The sequence below is a fragment of the Neovison vison genome, chromosome 13, assembly GCF_020171115.1.
Source record: "Neovison vison isolate M4711 chromosome 13, ASM_NN_V1, whole genome shotgun sequence".
Taxonomy (NCBI): Eukaryota; Metazoa; Chordata; class Mammalia; order Carnivora; family Mustelidae; genus Neogale; species Neogale vison.
Window position 1 is genome coordinate 72,390,951 of NC_058103.1, and position 25,098 is coordinate 72,416,048.

Below are 25,098 nucleotides of genomic sequence, written 5' to 3' on the forward strand. Positions count from 1 at the left end.
GATCCGAAGTCTTCATACTGGGGCAAATCAGCAAAATCTGAGCTCACCTTCTGCTCTGGGCTGGCGCAGGGATCGGATTTGGGTTCAGGTTCTGGTTGGGGCTGGGCTGCAGAGCAGCTCCAAGTCTCCCAACTAGAAGGACTCATAAAAGTTTCTCCCATGACTCCTGCCCATTCCAGAGGCCCTCCATGCCCTGGCTCATTCACCACAGCCGAGAGGGCTGGTCCCATGAGGAATGAGGGTGTCTGTGTGCCACCCTCTGCAACAGCAGCGTCAGTCCTCATGAGGAGCATCCTGTAGTTGAAGAGCCCTTGAATATGCTAGATCCCAGCTGGCCCTCCCAAGTGCTCAGGGATGAGAAGGTGGGGCCCACTGTACTGAGGAGGAAGCTGCTGGTAGGGTGCTCCCCTGTGTGCTGGGCTCGTGCAGGAGCTGTCTCTGCACCTCGGTTGGGGATTCCTGACTCTTCTTCTTGCTTCCGCATTGGGACCTAGTGATGGGCAGAGCCTGGCCTCAGCTCCCAAGGTACTGAGCTGGGTGTCAGCTCCCACAGAGCCCCCCCAGATACACCCTTTGTCCTAACTTTAAAGCCCTGAGGTGCTTGGCCTTCCTGGAGGGAGGAGAGGGGAGTGGCTCAGGGGCTCAGGCACTGAGTCAAACCTGGCTAGGTGGGGAAGGAGGAACAAAAGGGAGAGTGTGACAAGGCATTTCCTTGGCTCCTTGGGAATCTCCTGGGGCCCACATGTGCTCACACATTTCCGGCTGCTCAGAGCCTTCCCCTCTGCCCAACAAGTTCTTAGTGGCAACCTTCAACAAAGCCCTTTGGCTGACCTGCTTGACACTTGCCTGAAATTTGATTTTTACTTATGTGTCCCCTGAGAGTGTTGAAGGTACTTCCAGGTCTAGGGCTTGAGAACTGGGCAGGCAAAGGTCAGAGTGGGTGTGGAGGGCTCCCTGCCAGGTACCAGAGTCCCTGCTCCCCGAGGCCCCTCCCTGCCTGATGCATCACCAAACTCGGCCCTTCTTCAAGTTTGCTTCCTTGTGTCATCTTGCCAACTCCATTTTCACTGTCTTCTTTTGGGGGGCACATGGGCGGAGCTAGGACAACAGCAGGATGGAAGGAAGAGACCTCACGAAAAGGGCCCCAATGTTCCCAAACTTTCAGGAGCGCCTCACCAAAGATGCCTGACCTCCACTTGGCCTTAGGGTTCTCTCAATGGCATCCCCGGTGTTCCTCCAGTGCCAGGGTGGAGTTGGGAGACACACAGGGCAGGTGCCTGGAGCCGGTTGGTCAGGATTTCTGGGAAGAATTCCAGGCTGGAGAATCCTGGACTCCAGCTGACTGGCCATCCTTCTCTGTGAGAGAAGGGGTACTCTGCATTCTAGGGAGGGGGCCTCAATTCCCACTCGAGCAGCAGAGCAAGGATCTAAGCCTTCACCAAGCCCCCAGGCTGAGGGGAGAAAACAAGGAGTTAATCCTACCCTGACCATAACCCGTCATTCCCCTCCCCAACACAATCTCAGACTTGTAGGGACACAGGAAGCTGGGGGCAGTTCGTTCATGCTGGGGTTGTGAAGCAGCTGGAGGAAGAAGGAAGGACTGATGGGTGGGGGGATCAGAGGATCTGGTAGAGCCGGCAGGTCAGGGGTTGGCTGGTGGAGCCAGTCTGAGGGCCTGGTTGCTGATGTCACCAGTCTGCAGGACCTCCCTGGGCAGGACCAGGACCAGGACCAGGCCCATGGGCCAGTTTCACAGGGCTGAGCCTGGCCTGGGCCACACCAGATCAGAGCCTGGCAGCAGGGGGCCTGTGAGAGTGGAGCAGAGGCAGGCCACCTGAGCTTGGGAACAGGGTCCCCTGCATAGGGGCCAGGGTGGAAGGGGCAACTTGCCCCATTGCCCTCGGGCTCTCACCCAGGAGAGGGTGCCGCTTCAGCCCCAGTCTGGCAGGAATTAGCCTGGAGTGGGGTCCCTCAGTGGGGCAGTCTCACCAAAGCCTTCCACTTTCACCTCAGCTTTGAGTCCTGGCAGACCCCGGCCCCACCCCGCATCATCTCATTGCCACAGTTCCTGGAAAGGGGAAAGGAGACAAGGGGATGGGGCCAGCTCTCATTTCCTGCCCCTACCTCTGGAGACAGCCCCTGGAGGCTGGGCCTCTGCGGGGTGGGGGGGAGGGATGGAGCAATCAGGCTTCCCCTTCTCCACAGCTTGGCCCCGCCCTCCCCCCCTCATAAACCACATACCCGCCCGCCCCACACCTTGCACTCACCCCGTCCCAGCAGTCCCGACCTGTCCCAGCCCGGCCGTGGCACTCAGCGCTGCTGTCGCCAACACCGCAGCCAGGTGAGGCTCCATCGGGGACTGCAGTGCTGAGCCTGGGGACCTAGGTCAGGCCGGACTGGGGCGCGGCCCAGCCAGAGCCTGCCAGCCCGGGTCAGGCTGCCCCGACTCAGAGGCTCTGCGCCCTGGGGACCGCGGGCTCCCGCACCTGCAGCGTCCTGCCACTCCCACAGTTCTGTGCGGGTGTTTGACCCAACGTGCAAAGAACCCCAAGTCCTGCGGCTCACTGCCTGTCTTCTGCAGTGAGCCTCTGCTAAGGGATGGGGCTGGGGGTTCTCTGCTTAGAATGAGTCCTAGAGGCAGGCGGCTCATGGACCTACTCTAAACTGAGTAACTGGCAGGTGGAGGGAGCGGGTCCCAGGGATGGTCTGTACTGGGTCCTGAGGCTGTGACAAGTGTCCACTCCTTTCTGGGATGAATTCCTGAGGGCAGGTTTCTTAACGTGGTGTCTGGGTTTGGTGGGTGTCACTGGAGGTGAAAGGAAGAAGATTTCTCTGCAACGTGGGTAGTTTCTTTAGGTGAATCTGAGCAGCCTTTGGGGAGGGTCCCTGGTTGGGTTTGGGGGAGTCTCTGGGGCAAGATCAGATCATCTCAGCTGGATGGGACTGAGCTCTCCAGACGGAGGGCTTCTGTGTGTGTTGACTGGGGCATTCTAAGTACAGGAGGTCTGAGTGGGTGATCGGAGCCTCCCTGCCTCTTCCACACAGGCATGACAGATGGTCCTCGGTCAGATGTGGGCCGCTGGGGTGGGAACCCCTGGCAACCCCCAACCACACCTTCTCCGGAGCCAGAGCCAGAGCCAGACAGAGCGTCTCGCCGAGGAGGCCGTTCCTTCTGGGCTCGCTGCTGTGCCTGCTGCTCCTGCCGAAATGGGACAGAGGAGCCCTATGGAGGCCGAGGGTCTCGCTCTGGAAGTCGAAGACCTGACTCCCGGGGCTCAGGTTCCCGCCGACCTGGCTCCCGGACCGGCGATGTGAACGCCGCTGGAGATGGCACTATCCGAGGTGAGGCCCTCCTGTCCACCTTCTCTGTGAGCTGAAAAGCCTTAATGGGGGCCTGGGAGGCCTAGGATGGAGGCCTGGGCTTCCCGCAGGGCTTCGCTGACCCAGAGCCGTGGCCTTGCAGAGGGCATGCTGGTAGTGACCGGTGTGGATCTGCTGAGTGCACGGTCAGACCAGAACCGCCGAGAGCACCACACAGACGAGTTTGAGTACGATGAGCTGATTATACGCCGTGGACAGCCTTTCCACGTGGTCCTCCACTTTTCTCGGCCCTATGAGTCCTCTGATCATGTCACCCTGGAGCTGCTTATCGGTCAGTGGGGCCTGCAGCGGGAGGACAAAAGCCCTAGTATTAGGGGTGCGGGGGTGCTAGCTAGCAGGGCCTCCCAGCTCTGGTATTAAGGTCGGAGGGACATCTTCAAGCTCCTCCCTCACCCCACTCCTCACCTCTGCCACGTAAGCCAGGGGCAAGCATGGGAGTATGTTTCAGGGAGGGTCCTGGTATCCCATTTTCCTAAGCTCAGCCTCTTTGAGCCTCTAGGGGCATCTGTCTCAAAATACTTTCTCTTCGGGTGCTTCTTTCAACTTCTTCCTCATCGTGGCTGCCTCTGTGTGTCTTTCTTTCTGTGTCTGCTGTCCATCCCCAGGGTGTGGCTGGCTCTCTCCCTCCTCTCTGTCCAGCTCTGTCTCTCTCTTTCTCTGTCCCCGTGGCCCAGGGCAGGTGCCTCCCTCACCGCGTTGCTTGGTGGCCGTTGACTGCCCAGGCTGGTGATTATGCTGCTGCCGGGGGCGGGCGACTCCTCATACCCTTTGATTAGAGCCCAGCCTTGCCCACCCCAGCCTCTAATTTCCCAAGTACCCCCACCACTGCCACCAGGGATGCTCCAGGCTCTGGAAGCTGCATCCCCACAGAGTAGGCATGGTTCCTTTAGAATCTGGGCTGCCCTTCCACAGGGGATCAGGGCATCTGGACCCAGTCAGGGCAGCCCTGCTTCTCCAGCACAGCCACTGAGTCAGGCCAGGCAGAGGGTGATGGTGGCCTGGTCTCTTCTACCCAGCTCTGAGTTCAGTGTCAGGGGAACAGGTTTGGGATGTTGGACTGGGGCTCTGCCCTGGCATGTGGGCCAGCATCGGGTGGGGACAGAGCTGCTCTCAGAGACTGTCACAGACTAAGGTGATGGCCCAACTCAGGGACACACACACGCATGCTGGCTCATACACATTCTGGGTGGGGCTGGGAGAAATCTAAGGCTCTATCTCCCCTCAGAGAAGGCTCATCAGCTAACTGCTGCTTCCTCTACTCCAGGAAACAACCCCGAGGTGGGGAAGGGCACGCACGTGATCATCCCGGTGGGCAAGGGGAGCAGTGGAGGCTGGAAAGCCCAGGTGACCAAGGCCAGTGGGCAGAATCTGAACCTCCGGGTCCACACCTCCCCCAACGCCATCATCGGCAAGTTTCAGTTCACCATCCGCACACGCTGCGAGGCTGGCGAGTTCCAGTTGCCCTTTGACCCCAGCAATGAGATCTATATCCTCTTCAATCCCTGGTGCCCAGGTGAGCCTGCTGGAATCAGGAGCAGGGCATGGACAGGAAGGAGGACCAGTCAGAGTTTCCCTTCTTAGAATCCTAGACTAGGTCCCTGGCACTAGGAGAAGCCAGCCTCCTGTTGTCCAGGTGAGGTGACCGAGGTTCAGCGTGGAAAGGCGACAGCCCAAGGTCATGCAGCCTTGCCTCTGCTGGTGAACAGCTCTGGTTACAGGTGCCTTCCTCCCACCATCTCTGTCACGCTCCCTCTATCCTTCCTGGGAGAGAAGTGCTGTCAGGCTAGCAGTGTTCTCACTCCTCTGTGGACAGTAGTTCTGCAGAATGGGCCCAGGGGCAGGTGGGGCCCAGGGAGAGGGCCAGAGGGGACCAGGTATGTGTGTTTTGGGGACACAGAGGACATCGTTTACGTGGACCATGAGGATTGGCGACAAGAGTATGTACTTAATGAGTCTGGGAGAATCTACTATGGAACTGAAGCCCAGATTGGTGAGCGGACCTGGAACTATGGACAGGTATGGCTGGCCATGGCCGCATGTGCCTGGGGGAGAAAGAGGCCAGTGGGGTGGGGTGAGGGAGTGGGTGACCTAGGCGTCACCTCTGCCCTCCCTCCCTCCAGTTTGATCATGGAGTGCTGGATGCCTGCCTGTACATCCTGGACCGGCGGGGAATGCCGTATGGAGGCCGTGGGGACCCCGTCAGTGTCTCCCGGGTCATCTCTGCCATGGTGAGCACCCTCATGTCTCTGAGTGTTATTATGTGTCTGCTTCCTGCCCTCTCCGTCCAACGCTGCTGCCTTTTCTGATTTCTCCAGGAACTCGGCCCTATCCTGCCCTTGCAAAGGATATTGTGGGAGGGGTCTTACTCCCTCTCTTTCCTTCTTGCCTGGCCCCACCCCACTCTTCCTGGCTTCAGTCCCAGCTCTTGTGGAATGTAGGGCCAAACCCAAAACTTGGCACACCCAGGATTCACATTACAGTGTCAGATCTGGCAGCGGTTGTGGGGGGGACCTGTTGATTTTGGGAGGGGTGGGCAGGGCTCAGGCTGTTGGCCAGATCCCAAGGCATTTATGGGTAAGGGGCGGGGGCAGGGGCAGGGCTGGGGACTACATGGAAGGTCCCAGACATCTCCCTCCACCAAACCCACTCCATTCTGTCCTGGGCAGGTAAACTCCTTGGACGACAATGGGGTCCTGATTGGAAACTGGTCTGGTGATTACTCTCGAGGCACCAACCCTTCAGCCTGGGTGGGCAGCGTGGAGATCCTACTCAGCTACCTACGCACTGGCTATTCCGTCCCCTATGGCCAGTGCTGGGTCTTCGCCGGCGTGACCACCACAGGTAGTGGAGGGCCTGGGCCAGGAGCTGCCTGGGCCCTATGTGAAAGAGGGAGGGAAATCAGAGCCCCACCCAGTGGTGGCTCTAGTGCAGGGACAAGTGGGGGGGATGGATGGTAGGCTGGCCTTAATTATCATTAATTAGTGTTAACTACTTAGAGAGGCCTAGGGGAAAGGAGGGAGAAGAGCCAGGCAGGGACAAGTCAGGCAGGTAGCCTGGCTTCCCTTGACTCCCAACGCTCCCTGGCCCCAAGACCTCCAGACCCCTGACACCATTTGGCAACCCCAGTGACCCTTGTCACCCTGTTGTTCCTCACCTTGCCCACCACCCCCACCCTATCTGGGCCCTGAACCCTAACCCTGGCTCCTCCACAGTGCTGCGTTGCCTGGGCCTGGCTACCCGCACTGTCACCAACTTCAACTCAGCACACGACACAGACACATCTCTCACCATGGACATCTACTTTGATGAGAACATGAAGCCCCTGGAGCACCTGAACCACGATTCTGTTTGGTGAGGCTGGGGCTGGGCCTGGGTTGCCCATTCCTGCCAAGGGATGGTGACCATGACCTGGACTTTGAGGGGACAGATGGGAGGCCCTGAGCAGGCTGCTCAGACCCAGCCCACCTTCCATGTCCATCCAGGAACTTCCACGTGTGGAACGACTGCTGGATGAAGAGGCCAGATTTGCCGTCGGGCTTTGATGGGTGGCAGGTGGTGGACGCTACGCCCCAGGAGACCAGCAGCGGTGAGGCGGGGCCCTGCTTGGCCCCTGTGTCCCACCTTGGCCCCATCCCCATCTCCCAGCCTGGGTGACAGACCCCGAGTGTCAAGGCCGGTCTGGGCCATAGAGCCAGGCCCTTTAACCCCCATGTTTCTTTAAATGGGCTTACCAACAGAATCGCCATCTGGCCTTTAGTCGATCGTTGCCTTTCTGTGTAACCATCTATTTGCTTAGATTTCCTTTGTTTATGATTTCTTATGATTTATATATTCAGATGGCTCACAAATCAAAAGACTCAAGAGAGTTCAGTAAGAGGTTTCCCTCGCAAACACACCCACTCTTCTCATTTGCTTTTTTACTCATACATCCCGGAGATAATTAATTGAAGGGCTCTTTTATTTAAATATATATATTTAAAGTTAAAAAGGTCATTATAATAAGTAGTACATGCCTGGAAGGTGGAGTGGGGGAGTCTAGAATGGAATAACACAAAATGTAAAAGTTCCCTAATTCTCTCTCGGGATGTTTTTGTTTTGTCTTCAGTAAATGTCTAGCTCCCAGCCTAGATCTGACCCATCAGACATCTCAGGGATAGATGGATACTAAGAATCAATATTTTTGAAAGTTTGAAAGTTCCCCTGCTGATGCTGCAGATCAGCTGGGTTGGAGACCACCTCAAGCTCTTGTGGGACACATGGCAGTGGTGGCCCAGAGAGGTCAAGTGACTTTCTCTAGGGCACAGAGCAGTAGGTCAGCAGCAGAGCCTCTCCTATCCCTGACTCCTCCCTTCACACATGCTCACTTTCACCAAGTTCCCCTCTTGTCTGTTCTGTTGCACATTTTGAGGTGTATGTATGGTACAGAGTAAAACCAGAGTTCAGACAGGTTTGAAGAAGAAAATAGCCCTCATAACCCAAACCTCAGAGACCATCACTGATGTCCTCACCTACTGATTTCCTTTTCCCCAGCACACACATTTCTGCCAAAACTAGACCTGCTGTACACTGTGTTCTCAAACAGCCCTCCCTTCCCACCTTAACATTCCAGGGCTAGGCAGCCAGGCCTCCCCCATCTTGTTGCCTTCTTCCCCACCTCTCCCTTCTTTACCCCATGTCAGATGGCATTTGCCTAGCCTACATTCCTTCTATCTGGCCAGATCCCTCCCTCTCAGTCATCTCTAAGAATGGTGCTCCCTGACTCCTGCAACCCAATGATCCCCACCAGGACAGCCTGGCCCAGGACCCTGGGAGAGCTGAGTTCCCATCCCTACTCTTGGGAGCACTGGGGTGCAGAGCCTGCAGGGGTTCCGAGACCAGACAGACCCAGGCTTGATTCTAGCTTGATCACTTCTCAGGTCACCTTGGGCAAGTTCCTTGCACCTTTGCACTTTGGTGTTTCTATAATATGGGGAATATATATATATATATATACACACTAGATAGGGTTGTTGGGGGAATTCAATGAGGTCATCATACATTCAAGAGATTAGCAGCATGCCTGGAGCATAGCAGCTTTTCTGTCAATATCTGTTCCTTCCTTTCTCTGATCTGATTGTCTTGTCAGACCCTGATATCTGTTTGGCCTCCCTGGGCCTGTTTCCTCATCTATTAAAGGAAACCATTATGCTGGTGTTTTCTAAGATTCTTTTCTTTGTGTCTTTCTTTTCTTTTCAAGATTTCATTTATTTGAGAGAGAGAAGAGAAAGCACAAGCCGGGGAGCAGCAGAGGGAGAGGGAGAAACAGACTCCATGCTGAGCAGGGAACCTGATGTGGGGCTCGATCCCAGGACCCTGGGGTCATGACCTGAGCTGAAGGCAGACACTTAACAGACTGAGCCACCCAGGCGCCCCTCTAAGATTCTTCTCTGTTGGATGGCCCTCATTTCCTATTTTGTGTCCTCTCCTGCCAAGCTTCTTCCTTGTCAGTCCATCTCCACCAGAAATCTCCCCTGAGCATGCTGAGAACAGACTCTATTTCCCACCAGCTCCCTTTCCACCTCCCCATAGAGAGGACACACTGCAGGCTCCAGAGCTGAGGGTTTGTTCTGGATTCTTCCTGGAAGGGTGGCTCTTTTCCCAGCCAGCAGGCAGAGCCACAATGGGCTCTGGGTTTGTCTTTTTTTTTTTTTTTTTTTAAAGATTTTATTTATTTATTTGACAGAGAGAGATTACAAGTAGGCAGAGAGGCAAGCAGAGAGAGAGAGAGAGGAGGAAGCAGGCTCCCTGCAGAGCAGAGAGCCCGATGCGGGACTCGATCCCAGGACCCTGAGATCATGACCTGAGCCGAAGGCAGCAGCTTAACCCACTGAGCCACCCAGGCACCCTCTGGGTTTGTCTTGATGAAGGATGGGGGTCCTGACCTCTGGGGTCACAGACAGCCACCATCCAGCTTCAGCCAGTGGAGGAAGGATGTGCCAAGGATTTGGTTGTCAGGGCAGGCTTATCCCACATTTGGCCTCGCCCTGGTTGACTGAGGCCAAATGGAACCGAACTCTTCTTTGTGTTCCTTCCCTGGGTTTCACCAGGTGGCAGGTGACCCTGAGGCAGTGGGCAATGGGCCTGGTTGGGTGGGCCTCTCCTGAGGATCAGAGGGTTCCCTCAGCCTCCTTTGATCCCCCTCCTTTTTGTTCTGCTCTCCCAGGCATCTTCTGCTGTGGGCCCTGCTCTGTGGAGTCCATCAAGAATGGCCTGGTTTACATGAAGTATGACACACCCTTCATTTTTGCCGAGGTGAGGGCTCTGCTCCAGGTCCTTCTGAGGCAGTCTGGCAGGACGAGAGCCCTGGTATCGGGCCTGGGTTCTCTGGTCCTGACTTCACCGCTGACAGAGTAGCTGTGTGACCTTGGGCAAGTCATTCGTTCTAGAGTCTAGGTTTCCTCCACTGTGAAAGGGTGATAATCATGGCTGCTGTGCTTCCTGTGCTCAGGATCAAAAGAAATAATGAGTATGAAACTGCTTTATAAGTCATAAAGCCAGTGGATGAGCCTAAGGGATTACTGTTATTAATGCCAAATGTACTACATGGAGCCTCCCAGCTTCTCGTCTCCGCCTTCGTCTGGCTCAGCTTGGAAAGTCTCCCAGTTCGACTGTGCAAGGAAGTTCCTGATCTTTGGATCCAGCCCTCCCTGCAGCTGGGGGTCAGGCCTACCCTCAGACCCTCAGGCTTGCTCCATCCTGGCTCATCACCCCCCCCACTCCCTTCCTCTGACAGGTCAACAGTGACAAAGTTTACTGGCAGCGACAGGACGATGGCAGCTTCAAGATCGTGTATGTAGAGGAGAAGGCCATTGGCACACTCATCGTCACAAAGGCCATCGGATCCAACATGCGGGACGATGTCACCCACGTGTATAAACACCCAGAAGGTACCAGTCCTCCGGCCTGCTTGGCTCTGGCCCATCCCCGGGGTTCCCACTGAGCATCTGCCCACTCCAGCAGCAGCCACAACCTCACCCCAACCCTCGACCCCCACCCCCACCCAGGCTCAGAAGCAGAGCGGAGGGCAGTGGAGACAGCAGCCGCACATGGCAGCAAACCCAACGTGTACTCCAGCCGCGACTCGGCAGAGGATGTGGCCATGCAGGTGGAGGCCCAGGACGCAGTGATGGGGCAGGACCTGGCAGTTTCTGTGGTGCTGAGCAATCGTGGCGGCAGTCCCCGCACCGTGAAGCTGCACCTTTACCTCTCGGTCACCTTCTACACCGGGGTCACAGGACCTGTGTTCAAGGAGAGCAAGAAGGAAGTGGTGCTGGCGCCAGGGGCCTGTAAGAGCCCCTTCCCCAGCCCTGCCCCACGGGTGGCCGGGCACCCTGGGGCTGTGGGCCCAGGGACCCCCCCGGAGGACGTGTCTGGGTAAGAAGGCCCCCGTGACACCTTGCGTCTTCTCCACAGCGGACCGCGTGTCCATGCCTGTGGCCTACAAGGAATACAGGCCCCACCTTGTAGACCAGGGCTCCATGCTGCTCAACGTCTCGGGCCACGTCAAGGAGAGTGGCCAGGTGCTGGCCAAGCAGCATACCTTCCGTCTGCGCACCCCAGACCTCTCCCTCACAGTGAGTGTGGCTTGCTGGGTGCCCCGGGTGTGCGTGGGGATGGGGGTGGGGTGCTGGGAGAAGGTGGAGGGGAAGAGGCGAGGGCGAGAAGCTGGGAGAGGGCTGGCCTGGCGAGCAGTTCCAGGAGAAGGAGATCGGAGACTGGCTTTGGGCCTTTGGGCCTCCATGTCCTCATCGGTAAAATCAGATCTCATATTCCTGATTGGGGTTTCTTTTCTGGCTTTTGCGGAGCCCTGTTTCTCCCCAGGGTGGAAGTGTGGGACTTGGGGAGATGTTGATGCAGAGTTTTCCCTCTGATGGAGTGATGTTTCCACTGTATCTGGCCGGGCTCTCTGACGTGGAGGGGGCTGCTTCTTCTCCTAGTTATTGGGGGCAGCTGTGGTTGGCCAGGAGTGCGAAGTACAGATTGTCTTCAGGAACCCCCTGCCTGTCACCCTCACCAATGTCGTCTTCCGGCTTGAGGGCTCCGGCCTACAGAGACCCAAGATCCTCAATGTGGGGTGAGTCTGGCCTCTCCCCACCCCTGCCCTTTTCTGCCATGGGTCCCACGCTGCTTCCTCTCTTGGTCAGGACAATAGTTAGCCAGAACCCAGTACAGCAGTCTGGAGCCAGCCAGCAATGTCTCCTGACTCAGTTCAGGGCCAGGAGCAGTTAAGAAGACCTGGCATGTGCCTAGTGCCAGGCTGGTCCTTCCCCGCGGTCTCCCTGGGGAGCCGGCGCTTCCCTTAGGAATCATTAGCAACTCATCACTGCCACATGCCCAGCGCTCAGGAACCCACCGGGCACTTCAGGGTCGTTATCTCATTCGCAGACCACAAAAACCCTGTAAGGTACATTCGAGCTCATCATATGATTAAAAGCAAAGCCTTGGGATCCTGAAGACTTAGGTTCAAGTCCCAACTCCAACACTCACTGGCTCTGTGCCCTGGAGCAGGTGACTTATCTCCTTGAAGCCTATTTTCTCACCTGGAAAGTGGGCATGACAACACTCTGGGTTCCGAGGGAGGTTCAGAGAGCTAGGTGAGACAGGCACGTAAAGCATTTAGCTTGGCCTTGGCCCAGCGTGAGTTTCTGTTGATTGATCTTATTTTGATTATGGCCACTGTTGGCCCCGCTTTACCACAGGGAAGCTGGCAGCCATGCCATAAGGGACAGATGGCGCTCTTCCCGCCCCCGGTGCACCTGACAGGCAGGCTCACAACCCCCTTGCTGCCTTTGCATCGTGAGGGCGGAGCAGTAGTTCCCAAGGTGAGGGCCCTGTGCCTCAGGCCCCCCATCAGTCTCCCTGGGCCTCAGCCCTGGCCAGGCGAGCCTCTGTACCCAGTGTGGTGACACAATGCTTGTGTCCCTGGGCCTGTGCTGTCATCTCTGACATAGATGTGCACACGTTGCGATGTCCCTCCCCAGAATAGCGCAGAGGGAAAGCAGAGAAGGCCAGAGGCTGACCTTTAAGATCAGACTTCTGAGGACAGGGGCAGGTGTTTTCCTCTTTTGACAAAGAGTGCCCGAGGGAAAGGGGTGGCCCCTGTGGAGGAGTGGGGTGAGGGAAGCAGGGGGTCCCTGCCTGCCCTGCCCACTCCTTCTCCTGACACACAGCAGGCTCTGCCTGGCCGTGGCCGCTCACTTTTGCCAACAGGCCAAAGCTGAATAGTTGCTATCCTGATCTTTGCCCCAGCCTTGACCCTTGGTGATGTGATATGCCACAGAAGAGTGCTTTCCCCCATTCACCCTACGTGGGTCTCTGTCACCTTAGAGAGTACAGCTTGGGACTCCCAGGTAGCTCACCGTGTAGACATCTCTCACCTACAGATGATGGAGAGTGGTTCCCAGAGCTGGACTCCCCTCAGCACCTCCACCAGACCTTAGATTCTTGCCCCCAAACTGGGAGTAAAGAGGGGACCCCTGTGCTGAGCATGGGGGGATCCATCCCCTCTCTTTAGCTGTGAGGCTTGTATGAGCCTCCCCCAACCCCTGCCTTTAAAGGCCCCAGTCGGTGCCCCGCACCCCCAAACAAGAGGTTTGGATGATGGTTTCTCAAGGTAGGTTCTCCTTGGACATTCTTTGGCTCCTCGCTACTTTGAGCCCAGGCTGGGGTCTACAGAACAATTGAGAACTCTGAGGGGAAGTGCCTGGGCTGGTGGTTCAGATATATTAGATTCCAAGTTGGGTGTTACTCTGCTCTCATTGGCACATCAAAGGCTGTGGGATGGAAACCCCATTAAGCCTAAGGTGTGCCTCCCAGCGGGGCAACTGGCCACTTAGTAAACATTCCAGACTTACTCCTCCAGATGGCTGTTGTCAGGGCCAAACCAGTCACCAGGGGAGGCTGGAAGTCTGTTCCAAGCCCTTCTGGGGAATTTCCCCCACAGTCTGAATCATAGTCTCTAGAATGTCCTTAGGGTGGCCTTCTGGGACAGTTTTGACTTTGGGGAAACAGCCTGAGGCTATTTAGAGCTAAGATTAATTAATAAGGCAGATGAACAAGATGGGTGGTGTTGCCCTCTTCCATCAGAAATGAAGCTTGGCTGTAAAGGAGGAATGGGATGCCGGGCAGGGCTGGGGGTTGGGGGGCGAGACAGAGAGAGACACTAGACTGGGTCCACTTGATGGACCTGTGGTTTTCCGTGGCTCAGACTAAAAGTCTGAGAGGACTTTTTAGAAATGTTTCAAATCTTGGCAACATGGTTGAACAAGTACGTAATTGCAGGACAGTGCTCATTTGGATGTCTCATTTCTGGTGTCCCTGTCAGAGAGTTGGTTTCATTACCTGCAGTCAGTTTCAGGCACATTCCAGCTGTAGCAGCTGATGTACCCCACTTAAACTCACAGACGAGGCTGTAGCAGGATCGCAGCTGACACCAAGGTCAGGGCTGGAAAGGTTCTTGATGTTGCTGGCTGGAAGCTGGAAAGCGGCTTCCCCTAGGAAATATGTTACAAATAAAGCCTGTATTCTGAAATAGTACCGTTCAGTTCTAGTGTAAATTAAGTAGAGTGTTTTTTAAAAATTTGTATTTATTCGACAGAGAGAGAGCACAAGTAGGGGGAGCAGGAGAGGGAGAAGCAGGGTCCCTACTGGCTCGATCCCAGGACCCTGGGGTCATGACCTGAGCCAAAGGCAGATGCTTAACTGACTGAGCTGCCCAGGCACACCTGCAATTTTAAAGGCTGGCCTGAGCCTAAACAACTTGACTCTTGTATCTATGGAAAAGTCGGCAGAAGTTACAAATACAAATTTGTAGCCAGCCACAGTATAGCCTATCTGTTATGTTGTAGACTTCATGTCTAATTATATATTTTGATAAGAAGTCTAGAAATTTGGTCTTTAACTTAACAGATGGACTGTACATACTACATGCCTGCCACTTCTTCCCTCCTTCGTGGAGCTTAGAGGCACCTACAAGACTATCTGATCCCACCCCCTTATTTTGCATTTCACTCCCATTTTGCAGACCAGAAAGTGAGAATCAGAGAAGTTTAATGACTTATCATAAACCACATAGCTAACAGCGGTAGCAGAAAGAGTACAAAGTGGTCCAGGGAAGCCCTTTGGAAGCAGGCTCCAAGCTAAATGTTTTGTCCCAAGGAGAGCACATCTTTGGAATTGGGGTACTGGCTCATTCCCTGGGAGGACTGAGGTGTCTGCCCAGAGCTGGGCCAGAGAAGAGATCCTCAGGGCAGGCTTAGTTTGACTAGGGGGCCAGAAGCAAGGGTTCAGGCAGAGGCAGGAAAGGACAGATGCTAAGAGGCATGTGCCAGCAGGATGGGGATGCAGTCATGTTCAGTGTGTAAAGCGCACACCTGGGCTGCTGGGGGAGCTCAGAGCAGGACAAGGCTTATTTCCCTGAGGGCAGGAGGTGCTCAAGGGAGCCTTCACTGAGAGTGTGGTATGAGCAGGGCCTGGAGCCAGCCCAGGAGCAGAGCGTGAAAACGGCGTGAATTCAGGGAGGGGAAGGAGCTGACTGTCAGGGCTGGTGGGCAGGAGGAATGGTGGAATGGTGGGGGATGATGAGGCCATGCAGGCAGGGCTGAGTCAGAGGGAGCCTGTGTGTCGGGTTAGGGAGCTTCAGTCTCATCCCGTAAGTGCTGAGGAAGCCCAGCCCTCAAAGGGTTCAGCTCACCTCTGAGTTAACAGAGACCAGAGTGGAAAAGTAAGATAGGACCGAGGCAGCAAGAAGACCAGTTAGAAGGCTGGTGAAATTGTGACTTCCAGAGGGATGGCCTGGGACTAAATAGCTAGATATCCATGAGGAAGGGAGAAAATGAAGACACTAGTAAGTGTGTGCATACCCACACGTGTATGTCTCTCTTTCTCACACACACACACACATAAGTGTGTGTCACTTTAAAAGATACCAGTTGTCTATTCTTAGGAAGAACTTTCCTTTTTCTCTGAGATAGCATCCGTCCAATGTTTTGAGATAATTTTCTTCCACTTCCTTTCTTGGCAAAACTGAAATTATTTGGCAGTACTGTACTAAGCCCCCAAATCTCATTTTTTTAAAAAGATTTTATTTATTTGAAAAAAAATATTTTATTTATTTGAGAGAGAGTGTGTGCCCGCACACACACAAGCAGGGGGAGGGGCAGAAGAAGAGGGAGAAGCAGACTCCCTGCTGAGCAGGAGGGTGGGGAACGAGGCAAGATCTGCGGCTTGATCCCAGGACACCAGGAACATGACCTGAACCAAAGGCAGACGCTTAACTGAGCCACCTGGGCACCCCCAAAGTCTGGGTTTAACTTTCCTCAGTCCTGGAAACCCCAGATGAGATAGGTATGGATGGTTGTGGTTAGGGCCGGAGCACTGGTGGTGGAGAGGTAGGGGAGACAAGATAGCTATTTCTGTACAGGTCTTTGTGGGAGTGCAGAGGGAAGAGTCCTGGGAGGACCAGAAGATTCCCAGCTTAGGCAGCTGGGAGGCCACTGACCTGACTATGTAGAGGCAAAGGCCAGTAGGCCTTGGGGCTCAGGCTTTGTCCTGGCCATGGGTATAGGGGTTCCAGCTGAGCCCAGAAATGCCTGAAGGGCTCTACTTCCTGGGCTCTACTTCCTGCTCCTTCCTTCCTGGCTGCCACATTGCCAATGACCCTGTCTCTGTCCACAGGGACATTGGGGGCAATGAGACAGTGACATTGCACCAGAAGTTCGTGCCTGTGCGACCAGGCCCCCGCCAGCTCATCGCCAGCTTGGACAGCCCACAGCTCTCCCAGGTGCATGGTGTCATCCAAGTGGACGTGGCTCCGGCCCCTAGGGGTGGGGGCGTCTTCGAAGATGCTGGAGGTGACAGTCACTCAGGAGAGACCATCCCTATGGCATCTCGGGGTGGGGCTTAGCCCCTGGCCGGGAGTGATGGGACTGGAGTCAGATAAGCAAGGACATTGCCTCAAGTCAGGGGCCTACTGCAGAGCTGCTCCCCAGAGGCCCAGGAGGGGAGGCTGGGGCATCTGGGGAGGAAGCCATTCTTTACTTGCACAGGGCAGCACAGATGCTAATAAACTATTTTTTAATGAACTGTTTTTAAGGAAACTGTTCTGTCCATTTGTGAATTCATGCCAGACCAAGGAGTGTGGACTCACAGTCTGTCCCAGGGATGCATGGGGCATTTCTGGTGCTGCTGGGTCAGAGAAGGCTGGCCGGTGGGTCAGCCATGGGACCAGCTCAGCAGCTCTCGAGATAGGGCTGCTTAGCACCAGGACCATCTTGAGTGTTTGACCCACCTCCCAACCCCAGGGTGCAGCTACTGACCAAAACCCTTTGGAAGCCCCCTGGAGTGGGGTTGGACCACCTCCCTTCCCTGGCACCTACAGTGGGAGAGAAGGATCTAAACTGCCTTTTGAAGAGACATGTTGGAGATACAAGTAGTCTGGCATTCTCTCTGAGCAGCAAAAACCACTTTCCAATATTTGTTTTCAAATGTCCTCATCTAAGAATTTTTATAAAAGTAATACATGTTCAATGTTGAGAATTGAAAGAATACAGAAGATTGTAAAGAAGGAGACAAGAAGCCTCAGCTACCACCACGTACAGAAAATAGTTGTTAACGTTGTGTTTTATATGCTGTTTCCCATCCCTCCCCGCCACGTAACTGGGGTAAGCATTTTCCCCCAGCATTAAATATTTTCCCAAAATATCATGTTTACACTGGACAGTGGTCTTGGCTTTCAGGCCTTCCTCCTGGTCCTCCTGCGGCCCCGGCTGAGCCTTGGGGTGTTGAAGTGACTTAGGCCCCCACCCAGGTACCCCCTCAACCAGCTACATACTGCCTCGGTGAGCCCTACCAGTCTCATGGTTGTAAAGACTGCTGGACTCCTGCATTGTATCTGTTTTCCTTGAACTTCAGACTTGCTTATCTCTTGCTTTCTCAGCACATCTACTGGATATCTCATAGATGCCCTTCGTGGTATGTGTCCAAGATCGAACTCCAGACCTGCAGCCTACATCCTGTGGCATCCCCTCTATCAGCAACTCGCAACTCCATCTTTCCAAGTTTCATGGGCCCTAAATCTTGGAGTCATTCTTGGCTTTCCTTCTCTCACATCCCACATCCAGTGGACCAGTGAAACTTGATGGTCTATCTCCATACAGAGCTGTTCAGAATCTGACTGGTCCTCATCTCCTCTTCCCTTCCCAGGTGCTGGAGCTGCCTTCAGCTCTCATCTGGGTTGTTCCCCAGCCTCCTGATCATTTCCTCCACTTCCGCTCTTGCCTTCTGGTCCTCTGTTCTGCACATAGCAGCTGGAATGGCAGGGCAAATCTAATTCAGTCTGTCCTCTGCTCAAAACCTTCTACAGGCCTGGCCCCTGCTTTTCCTTCTGGAGGAGCACTGCCCCCAACTTGCAAGGCCAGTCCTGCCCTGTTATCCAGGTCTCAGCTCACAGGCCACTTTGTCAGGGAGCTCTTCCCTGACCTTCCATCTGATTATTTTCCTGGCCCCTGGTCTCTTTATCATCCTATTTTGTTTCATGTCCTGCCTAGCATTCATTGTTGGACATTGGGGTATTTTTCTTATTAAATTGTCCCTTTTCTCTGAAATGTGAGTTCTGGAAGAACTGAGACCTTCTGTGTCTCAGTTCCACAGTCCCAAGACCCAGAACAGGGCCTAGCACCAAGCAGTGCAAGAGATGTTTGCTCCTTAAAATTTAAAGGCAGCAGCTTGCAAGATGTGACCTTTAATTGTTCCTTGAATTTATGGAGTAGACTCCAGTGGCTTCCCAATGTTTTTATTTATTTTATTTTATTTTAAAAGTTTTCCCTTTTTTTTTTTAAAGATTTTATTTATTTGACAGAGCGATCACAGGCAGAGAGGCAGGCAGAGAAGAGGGGGAAGCAGTCTCCCCGCTGAGCAGAGAGCCCTATGCGGGACTCGATCCTAGGACCCTGAGATCATGACCTGAGCCGAAGGCAGAGGCTTAACCCACTGAGCCACTCAGGCACCCCAAGTTTTCCCATTTTTTTTTTAAAGAAAGGTGAAAGCATTTTATTTTATTTTTTTTTAAGATTTTATTTATTTATTTGACAGAGAGAGATCACAAGTAGGCAGAGAGGCAGGCAGAGAGAGAGGAGGAGGCAGGCTCCCTGCTGAGCAGAGAGCCCAATGTGGGACTGGATCCCAGGACCCTGAGATCATGACCTGAGCCGAAGGCAGCGGCTTAACCCACTGAGCCACCCAGGCGCCCCAAGTTTTCCCATTTTTAATAACAAATGAACAAATTCAGTCCCATAGGATGACCTGATTTTTAAAATTAATCCCTTCTTCCTGGAAGTTTAAGTCTTTGCAATGTTCTGCTATTACATGCATAAATATTCTTTTTTTTTTAAAGATTTTATTTATTTATTTGACAGACAGAGATCACAAGTAGGCAGAGAGGCAGGCAGAGAGGAGGAAGCAGGGCCCCTGCTGAGCAGAGACCCCGATGTGGGACTTGATCCCAGGACCCTGAGATCATGACCTGAGCCGAAGGCAGTGGCTTAACCCACTGAGCCACCCAGGTGCCCTACAAGCATAAATATTCTTATTCAAACACATATATCTTTGTGTTTATTTTTTAATTTCCCTTAAAAAAAAAAAAACCCTAGAGTGAGAATTTTTGGGTAAAGGGTTAGAGCATATTTAAGGTGGTGGATACATTTTGTTAATAGTTTCCAGAAAGCTGGAGCAGCAACACAACAGTATCTTTTTTTTTTTAATTGAACACCTGGGAGAAAATGCGAGAGCTTAAGATTTCTAACAACTTTGTAACTTGCTTCACATTTATTCATTTTACCCTGGTTCCCTGTGTTTATTAGAGCTCAAAAATGCGCCATATCCTCAAAAAGAAATACAGAAACACAAAAAATGGCAAGGCAATTCTGTTCTCCAAACAGCTGGAAAGAAAGAAACAAGTACATACTGAGCTCCCACAATGGGTTAAGCTTTGGCTGGGGGCTCTAGAGAGACATCTCCTTTAATTCTGTGGAGGTGGGAATTAGAATCCCTGGTGTCGTGACTACTGTGCTCTGGCTGTAGGCCTCTAGGTCCCCTCTACTAGAACATCAGGTCGTGAGGACAGAGACCTCCCTCTCTTACTTAAGGCTGATTCAGTTGGTGACATGCAGCAGGTGTTCCACAAGTTATCTGCTGAATGGATGAGGAAGTAGGTTGAATTGTGATGGGGAGCCTGGGAGCCGGGGGGAGCAGTGGAGGACTGTGTTTTGAGGCATTTGGGAGAAGAATGTATGATGGGTGACTAGACCAGCTCTAGGAAAGAGTACCTGGGGGACACCTAAATAGGTAACCATCCGTGCAGACTCCTACTGGGACTGTACCTCAGAAGACTATACCAAGGAAACCAACTTTATGCGTGTTTATTTATGTGGTTATTTCCTTGACCTCTTTCTTTATAGTACAGAGTGTGTTTTTTTTAAGAATTAATTAATTAATTTTGCAGGGGGAGGAAGAGGGACAAGCAGAATCCAGGCTGAGCCTGAAGTCTGATACACTATCCCATGACCCTGAGATCATGACCTAGGCTGAAATCAAGAGGCAAACACAGACTTGGGGCAGCTGAGTGCCTCAGTTGGTTAAGCATCTGCTTTTGGTCCAGGTCATGATCCCAGGGTCCTGGGTTGGAGCCCTCTGTTGGGTTCCCTGCTCAGCAGGGAGCCTGCTTCTGCCTCACCTCTGCCCCTCCCCCTGCTCATGCTCTCTCTCTCTTTCTCTCTCTCTCCAATAAATAAAATAAAATAAAATAAGATAAAATAAAAAGTCGAACACTCAACCAACTGAGCCACCCAGGCAATCTCTACCTTATTTTTATTTTAAGATTTTTTTAAAAAGATTTTATTTATTTATTTGTCATAGAGAGAGAAGCGAGAGCGAGCACAGGCAGACAGAGTGGCGAGCACAGGCAGATAGAGTGGCAGGCAGAGGCAGAGGGAGAAGCAGTCTCCCTGCCAAGCAAGGAGCCCGATGTGGGACTCGATCCCAGGACGGAGGGATCATGACCTGAGCCGAAGGCAGCCACTTAACCAACTGAGCCACCCCGGCTTCCCTAAGATTTTATTTATTTATTTGACAGGCAGAGATCACAAGTAGGCAGAGAGAGAGGAGGAAACAGGCTCCCCACGGAGCAGAGAGCCCGATGCGGGGCTCGATCCCAGGAACCTGGGATCATGACCCGAGCCGAAGGCAGAGGCTTTAACCCATTGAGCCACCCAGGTGCCCCCCCCCCTTATTTTTAATAAAAAGAAGGTATCCTTAATCTCGGTTTTAGGAAATCCACTAGGGTTGCTCTCCTAGTTGGTGCCCCTGGACGGATGAAGCAGTCATTGTCTGAGTATCTTGGTGACCTGTTTTGTTTCTCCTGGGACACCTGGTATACAAAGATGACCACTACGGAGGAGATGGACTTTTTGCCTCAATAGCCCAGGGTTTCCTGAGTATAAAGAACCAGAATTCTCTTTAATCACTTCTGCCCCAAGATTTAAAATTAGGAACATTAGTGTGGACTGTGATAGCTTCAGCTGAGGCCTAATAGCAGAGAAGGGGCCCATCCTAGGCTCTGAGAACTGTCCGAGCCTTGAGGGTCCCTGAACCCTAGCTGAGTGGGTTTGATTTGGCAAAGCTTGTGGCCAATGCTAGAATCTCCTGCAGCCCCTTGGTCCAGGGAGCAGTCTGGACTGGGTGTCAAAGCCTGAGAGCTCAGGTACCAACCTCTGTGGCTGATTTTCTTTTTTTAAAGATTTTATTTATTTATTTGTCAAAGAGAGAGAGAGAGAGCGAGCACAAGCAGGGGAAGTGGCAGGCAGAGCAGGAAGAGGGAGAAGCAGGTTCCCTACTGAGCAGAGAGCCTGACTCAGGGCTTGATCCCAGCCCAGGACACTGAGATCGTGACCTGAGCTGAAGGCAGGTGCTTAACCAACTGAGCTACCCACGTGCCGCTCTGTGGCTGATTTTCTAAGGGGACATTGAATGGGTGGAAGAAGTATGACAGACCCTGTGGAGAGCATAAATCTCCCCCAAATAATCATGGAAGCTGGAAGGCTGGCTCTTTAGGATGGACTGCTTGAAAATTCTGCAAGAAGTAAAGACATCAAAAGGAAGATTTTATTTTCCTGATAATACACCAGATGGAGTTAATCACAATATAAAAACAAAAGTTTACAAGATGTGACTTATAAATGTTTCCCAGATTTATGGAAAAGACCACAGTGATTGTACTTTATTTTATTTTATTTTTTAATTTTTAAAAAAGATTTTATTTATTTATTTATTTGACAGACAGAAATCACAAGTAGGCATAGAGGCAGGCAGAGAGAGAGGAAGGGAAGCAGGCTCCCTTCTGAGCAGAAAGCCCGATGTGGGACTCGATCCCAGGACCCTGAGATCATGACCTGAGCCGAAGGCAGTGGCTTAACCCACTGAGCCACCCAGGCGCCCCTGTACTTTATTTTAAATAAAGTTAATTTTTTAAAATAATGGCTACCTTCGGCCATTCTAAGGTTCTTTTTGGAAAGAGAATTTTTGTCCATAGGTGAACCAGAATTTTACAGAAGACTCTGACTGGCAGGGTCCAGCCATGGTGGTGGCTAATGGACCCATTCTTTTACCCATTTAAGAAATATTCAGTGAGGGACGCCTGGGTGGCTCAGTTGGTTGAGCAGCTGCCTTCAGCTCAGGTCATGATCCCAGCGTCCTGGGATCGTTTCCCACATGGGGCTCCTTGCTCAGCAGGGAGCCTGCTTCTCCCTCTGCCTCTGCCTCCCATTCTGTCTGCCTGTGCTCGCTCTCTCTCCTTCTCTTTCTCTCTCTGATAAATAAATAAAATCTTTAAAAAAAAAAAAAGAAATATTCAGTGATGTGTCCCAAGCAATGGACTAAGTGCCAGAGCACAGGACAATCCTAGCTCTTGCCTTATGGAGCTTGCAGCCTGAGAAAGAAACAGAGTAACTGCATGAAATAAAGTAGAGTGAATAACTTTGAAGTTAACACTAAAGGCACTGATCTGACATGGTGGTGGTCCTTAGGCAAACTTTTATGGTGACCCCGCAGGATATCTAGGTAAGGGAGGGGGAGAAAGAAGGGAGAGGGAAGGGAGATCACTGCGGATCAAAGGAATAGCCTGTGAAAAGATCCTGTGGTGGAAGGGAGTCTGGAAGAGTAAACAAGACAAAGAAAGATGGTGTAGCTAAGGCAGCAAGGGCAAAGGGCAGAGTGGAGGATGTGGAGTTAGGAGCACAGGGCCACCCATGCCTTGTGGAGCCTCATAGGCCAGATTAGGGATCTTTGTCTCCCCTAGGGCAGTGGGAAGGCTTTGAAAGCATTAAGGAATTGGAGTTGACATGACCAGGTTGTGTTTTGAACAGATGACTCCACCTGTGGTGTCAAGAATAGATTGGAGCAGTCGGAGTGGTTGCAGACACTGATTGGAAGGCAGTTGTAGTCGTTTATGCTAGAGATAGTAAGTAGTTTGGGCCAGAAGGGTGGTGCTGGAGACAGAAGTGTAAAGCTTGGAGGAATATCTGGGGGATAAAGTGCACAGTACTTGCAGAGGTATGGGTGTGTCTGGGTGGAGGGAGGAGAGGAGCAGTAATAGGAGAACCCCCAGGTCTCAGGTTTGTGGAGAACTCCGATTGGGTGCCATCTACAGGAACAGGGGTCCTTCACCAGAGAGAGGAAACTGCAGGGGAAGGCAATGGTCAGAGACAGAAAGTCAATACCCTTTGTATAGTTCACTTCTACATGGAAATTTTCCTTTGGGTGACTTGGAGGATTTGGTTTTGGTTTGACTGAAACTTTTCCCTTACCCCAGGATTCTTCAAGTCTAGTCTCTAGACACTTACATTAGAATCAACTGAGATGGTAAGAATACAGATTTCTGGGGCGCCTGGGTGGCTCAGTGGGTTAAGCCTCTGCCTTCAGCTCAGGTCATGATCCCAGGGTCCTGGGATCGAGCCCCGCATCGGACTCTCTGCTCTGTGGGGAGCCTGTTTCCTCCCCTCTCTCTGTCTGCCTCTCTGCCTACTTGTGATCTCTGTCTGTCAAATATATAAATAAAATCTTAAAAAAAAAAAAAAGAATACAAATTTCTCAGGCTCCTGGGTGGCTCAGTGGGTTAAGGCTCAGGTCATGATTTTGGGGTCCTGGGATCAAGCCCTGCATCGGGCTTCCTGTTCAGCAGGGAGCCTGCTTCCCTCTCTCTCTCTGCCTGGCTCTCTGCCTACCTGTGATCTTTGTCAAATAAATAAATAAAATCTTAAAAAAAAAATGAATACAGATTTCCGGGCTCCAGTGTAGACCTCACTAACCAAAATCCCCAGAGCAGAGGCCAAGAAATGTGTGTTTTAACAAGCTCACTAAGGGGAGAACTCCTATGCACAGAAAGGATTGAGGACAGCCACCTTCTATTTTTCTTCTCGGCTGTATTTTCCCCATGTTCTCTGTGCCAAGACTCTTCTCGTGCCAGCAGTGGCCATGAGACTACATGGCCAAAGTTTGGAGCTCTGACCACTTGTCTTCTTGAACCTTTGGATTTAAGACAGCTTCCAAGACAATGGGCTCCTAAGGCAGTAAAAAGAAGACTTAAAAAGGGGTTGGTTGTATTAGCTGTAAAAACATGAACAAGGTGCTGAATGTACAAGAAAGGAACCAGCTCTTCCCAGGCTCCCCCTGAATGGGGGTGACGGATTTGTAAACATTAACAATACAAACATATGTAGTAATTACTATGAGCCAGGCACTATTCCAAGTGCTTTATAACTACTAATTTATTTAGTCCTTACAATCACCTTACAAGATAGCTTCTGCAACAGTGGTGGTGATAAAAAGATGTACTGAGGACCCCAAGAAAACTCTGATGGGCTTTATGGAGGTGGTTATAAAATGAACCACAGAAGATGAGAAAGGATCAAGTCCAAGAGGCAAGGAGGACAGAGGAATCATCCAGTATGTGCAAGGCACAGAACTGTAAGACAACACAGTATATTTGGAAGATGAAACCTGTTTGCTGGCATCTAGGTGCATACATGCAAAGTGGCAAGGAATATGGCTGAAGAGAAGCTTGGCTAGAGTTTGGGCTATTTCGGACTATTTCAGAGTTTGGGCTTTCTTTTGAAAGTAAGAGAGAGCTTTCAGTTAGCAATGGCATGATCAACTTTGCATTTCACAAGATTCATGATGAAAGCAATGTGGTAAAGAAATTAGAAAGGAGGTGGGCTGGGTGTGGGGAGGGTGAGAGACAGGAACACCTGAAATAGGATAGAGTGAGAATGAAAATGGGGTGGGGTGTAAAGTTCCAGAGGAAGTAGAACTGATTAGACTTGATGACAATTAGATGTGGAGAAGAAGGAGGAGTGAGTTAAGGGCTGTGGTCTGGGTCTCTCACTCACAGGTGAGGAGAGGCGCTGTGCACAAAACTACAGAGCCCAGGAGGATGTGCAGAATTTAAAAGGGAAGATAACGTCCGGTTCTCAGTCCGGCTGTCCCTGTGGATCCCCTGAGAAGTTTCATCTTGGGTGAGTCAAGGAAGGATCCAGGGGGCGCTACCTCTAGGAAGTGGGATGGTCCGAAAGAATGGTAGTTCCACTACATTCCTGTAAGGTAGTCAGGGTGGGTAATTCATTCAGCCGA

At 52.4% G+C, this 25,098-nt stretch overlaps 1 protein-coding gene across 1 annotated transcript; it reads left to right on the forward strand.

The window, feature by feature from the left end:
• The first annotated feature begins 674 nt into the window (after positions 1-674).
• On the forward strand, positions 675-16,503 carry TGM1 (transglutaminase 1). The gene is made up of 15 exons (XM_044229781.1): positions 675-2,341; positions 3,046-3,342; positions 3,464-3,652; positions 4,646-4,894; positions 5,279-5,397; positions 5,502-5,609; positions 6,048-6,222; positions 6,594-6,732; positions 6,864-6,967; positions 9,584-9,672; positions 10,154-10,307; positions 10,425-10,706; positions 10,834-10,994; positions 11,358-11,494; positions 16,096-16,503. The coding sequence occupies exons 2-15, from the start codon at positions 3,048-3,050 to the stop codon at positions 16,322-16,324; spliced, it is 2,430 nt and encodes an 809-aa protein (XP_044085716.1). The 5' UTR covers positions 675-2,341; positions 3,046-3,047; the 3' UTR covers positions 16,325-16,503.
• The last annotated feature ends 8,595 nt before the right edge of the window (positions 16,504-25,098 follow it).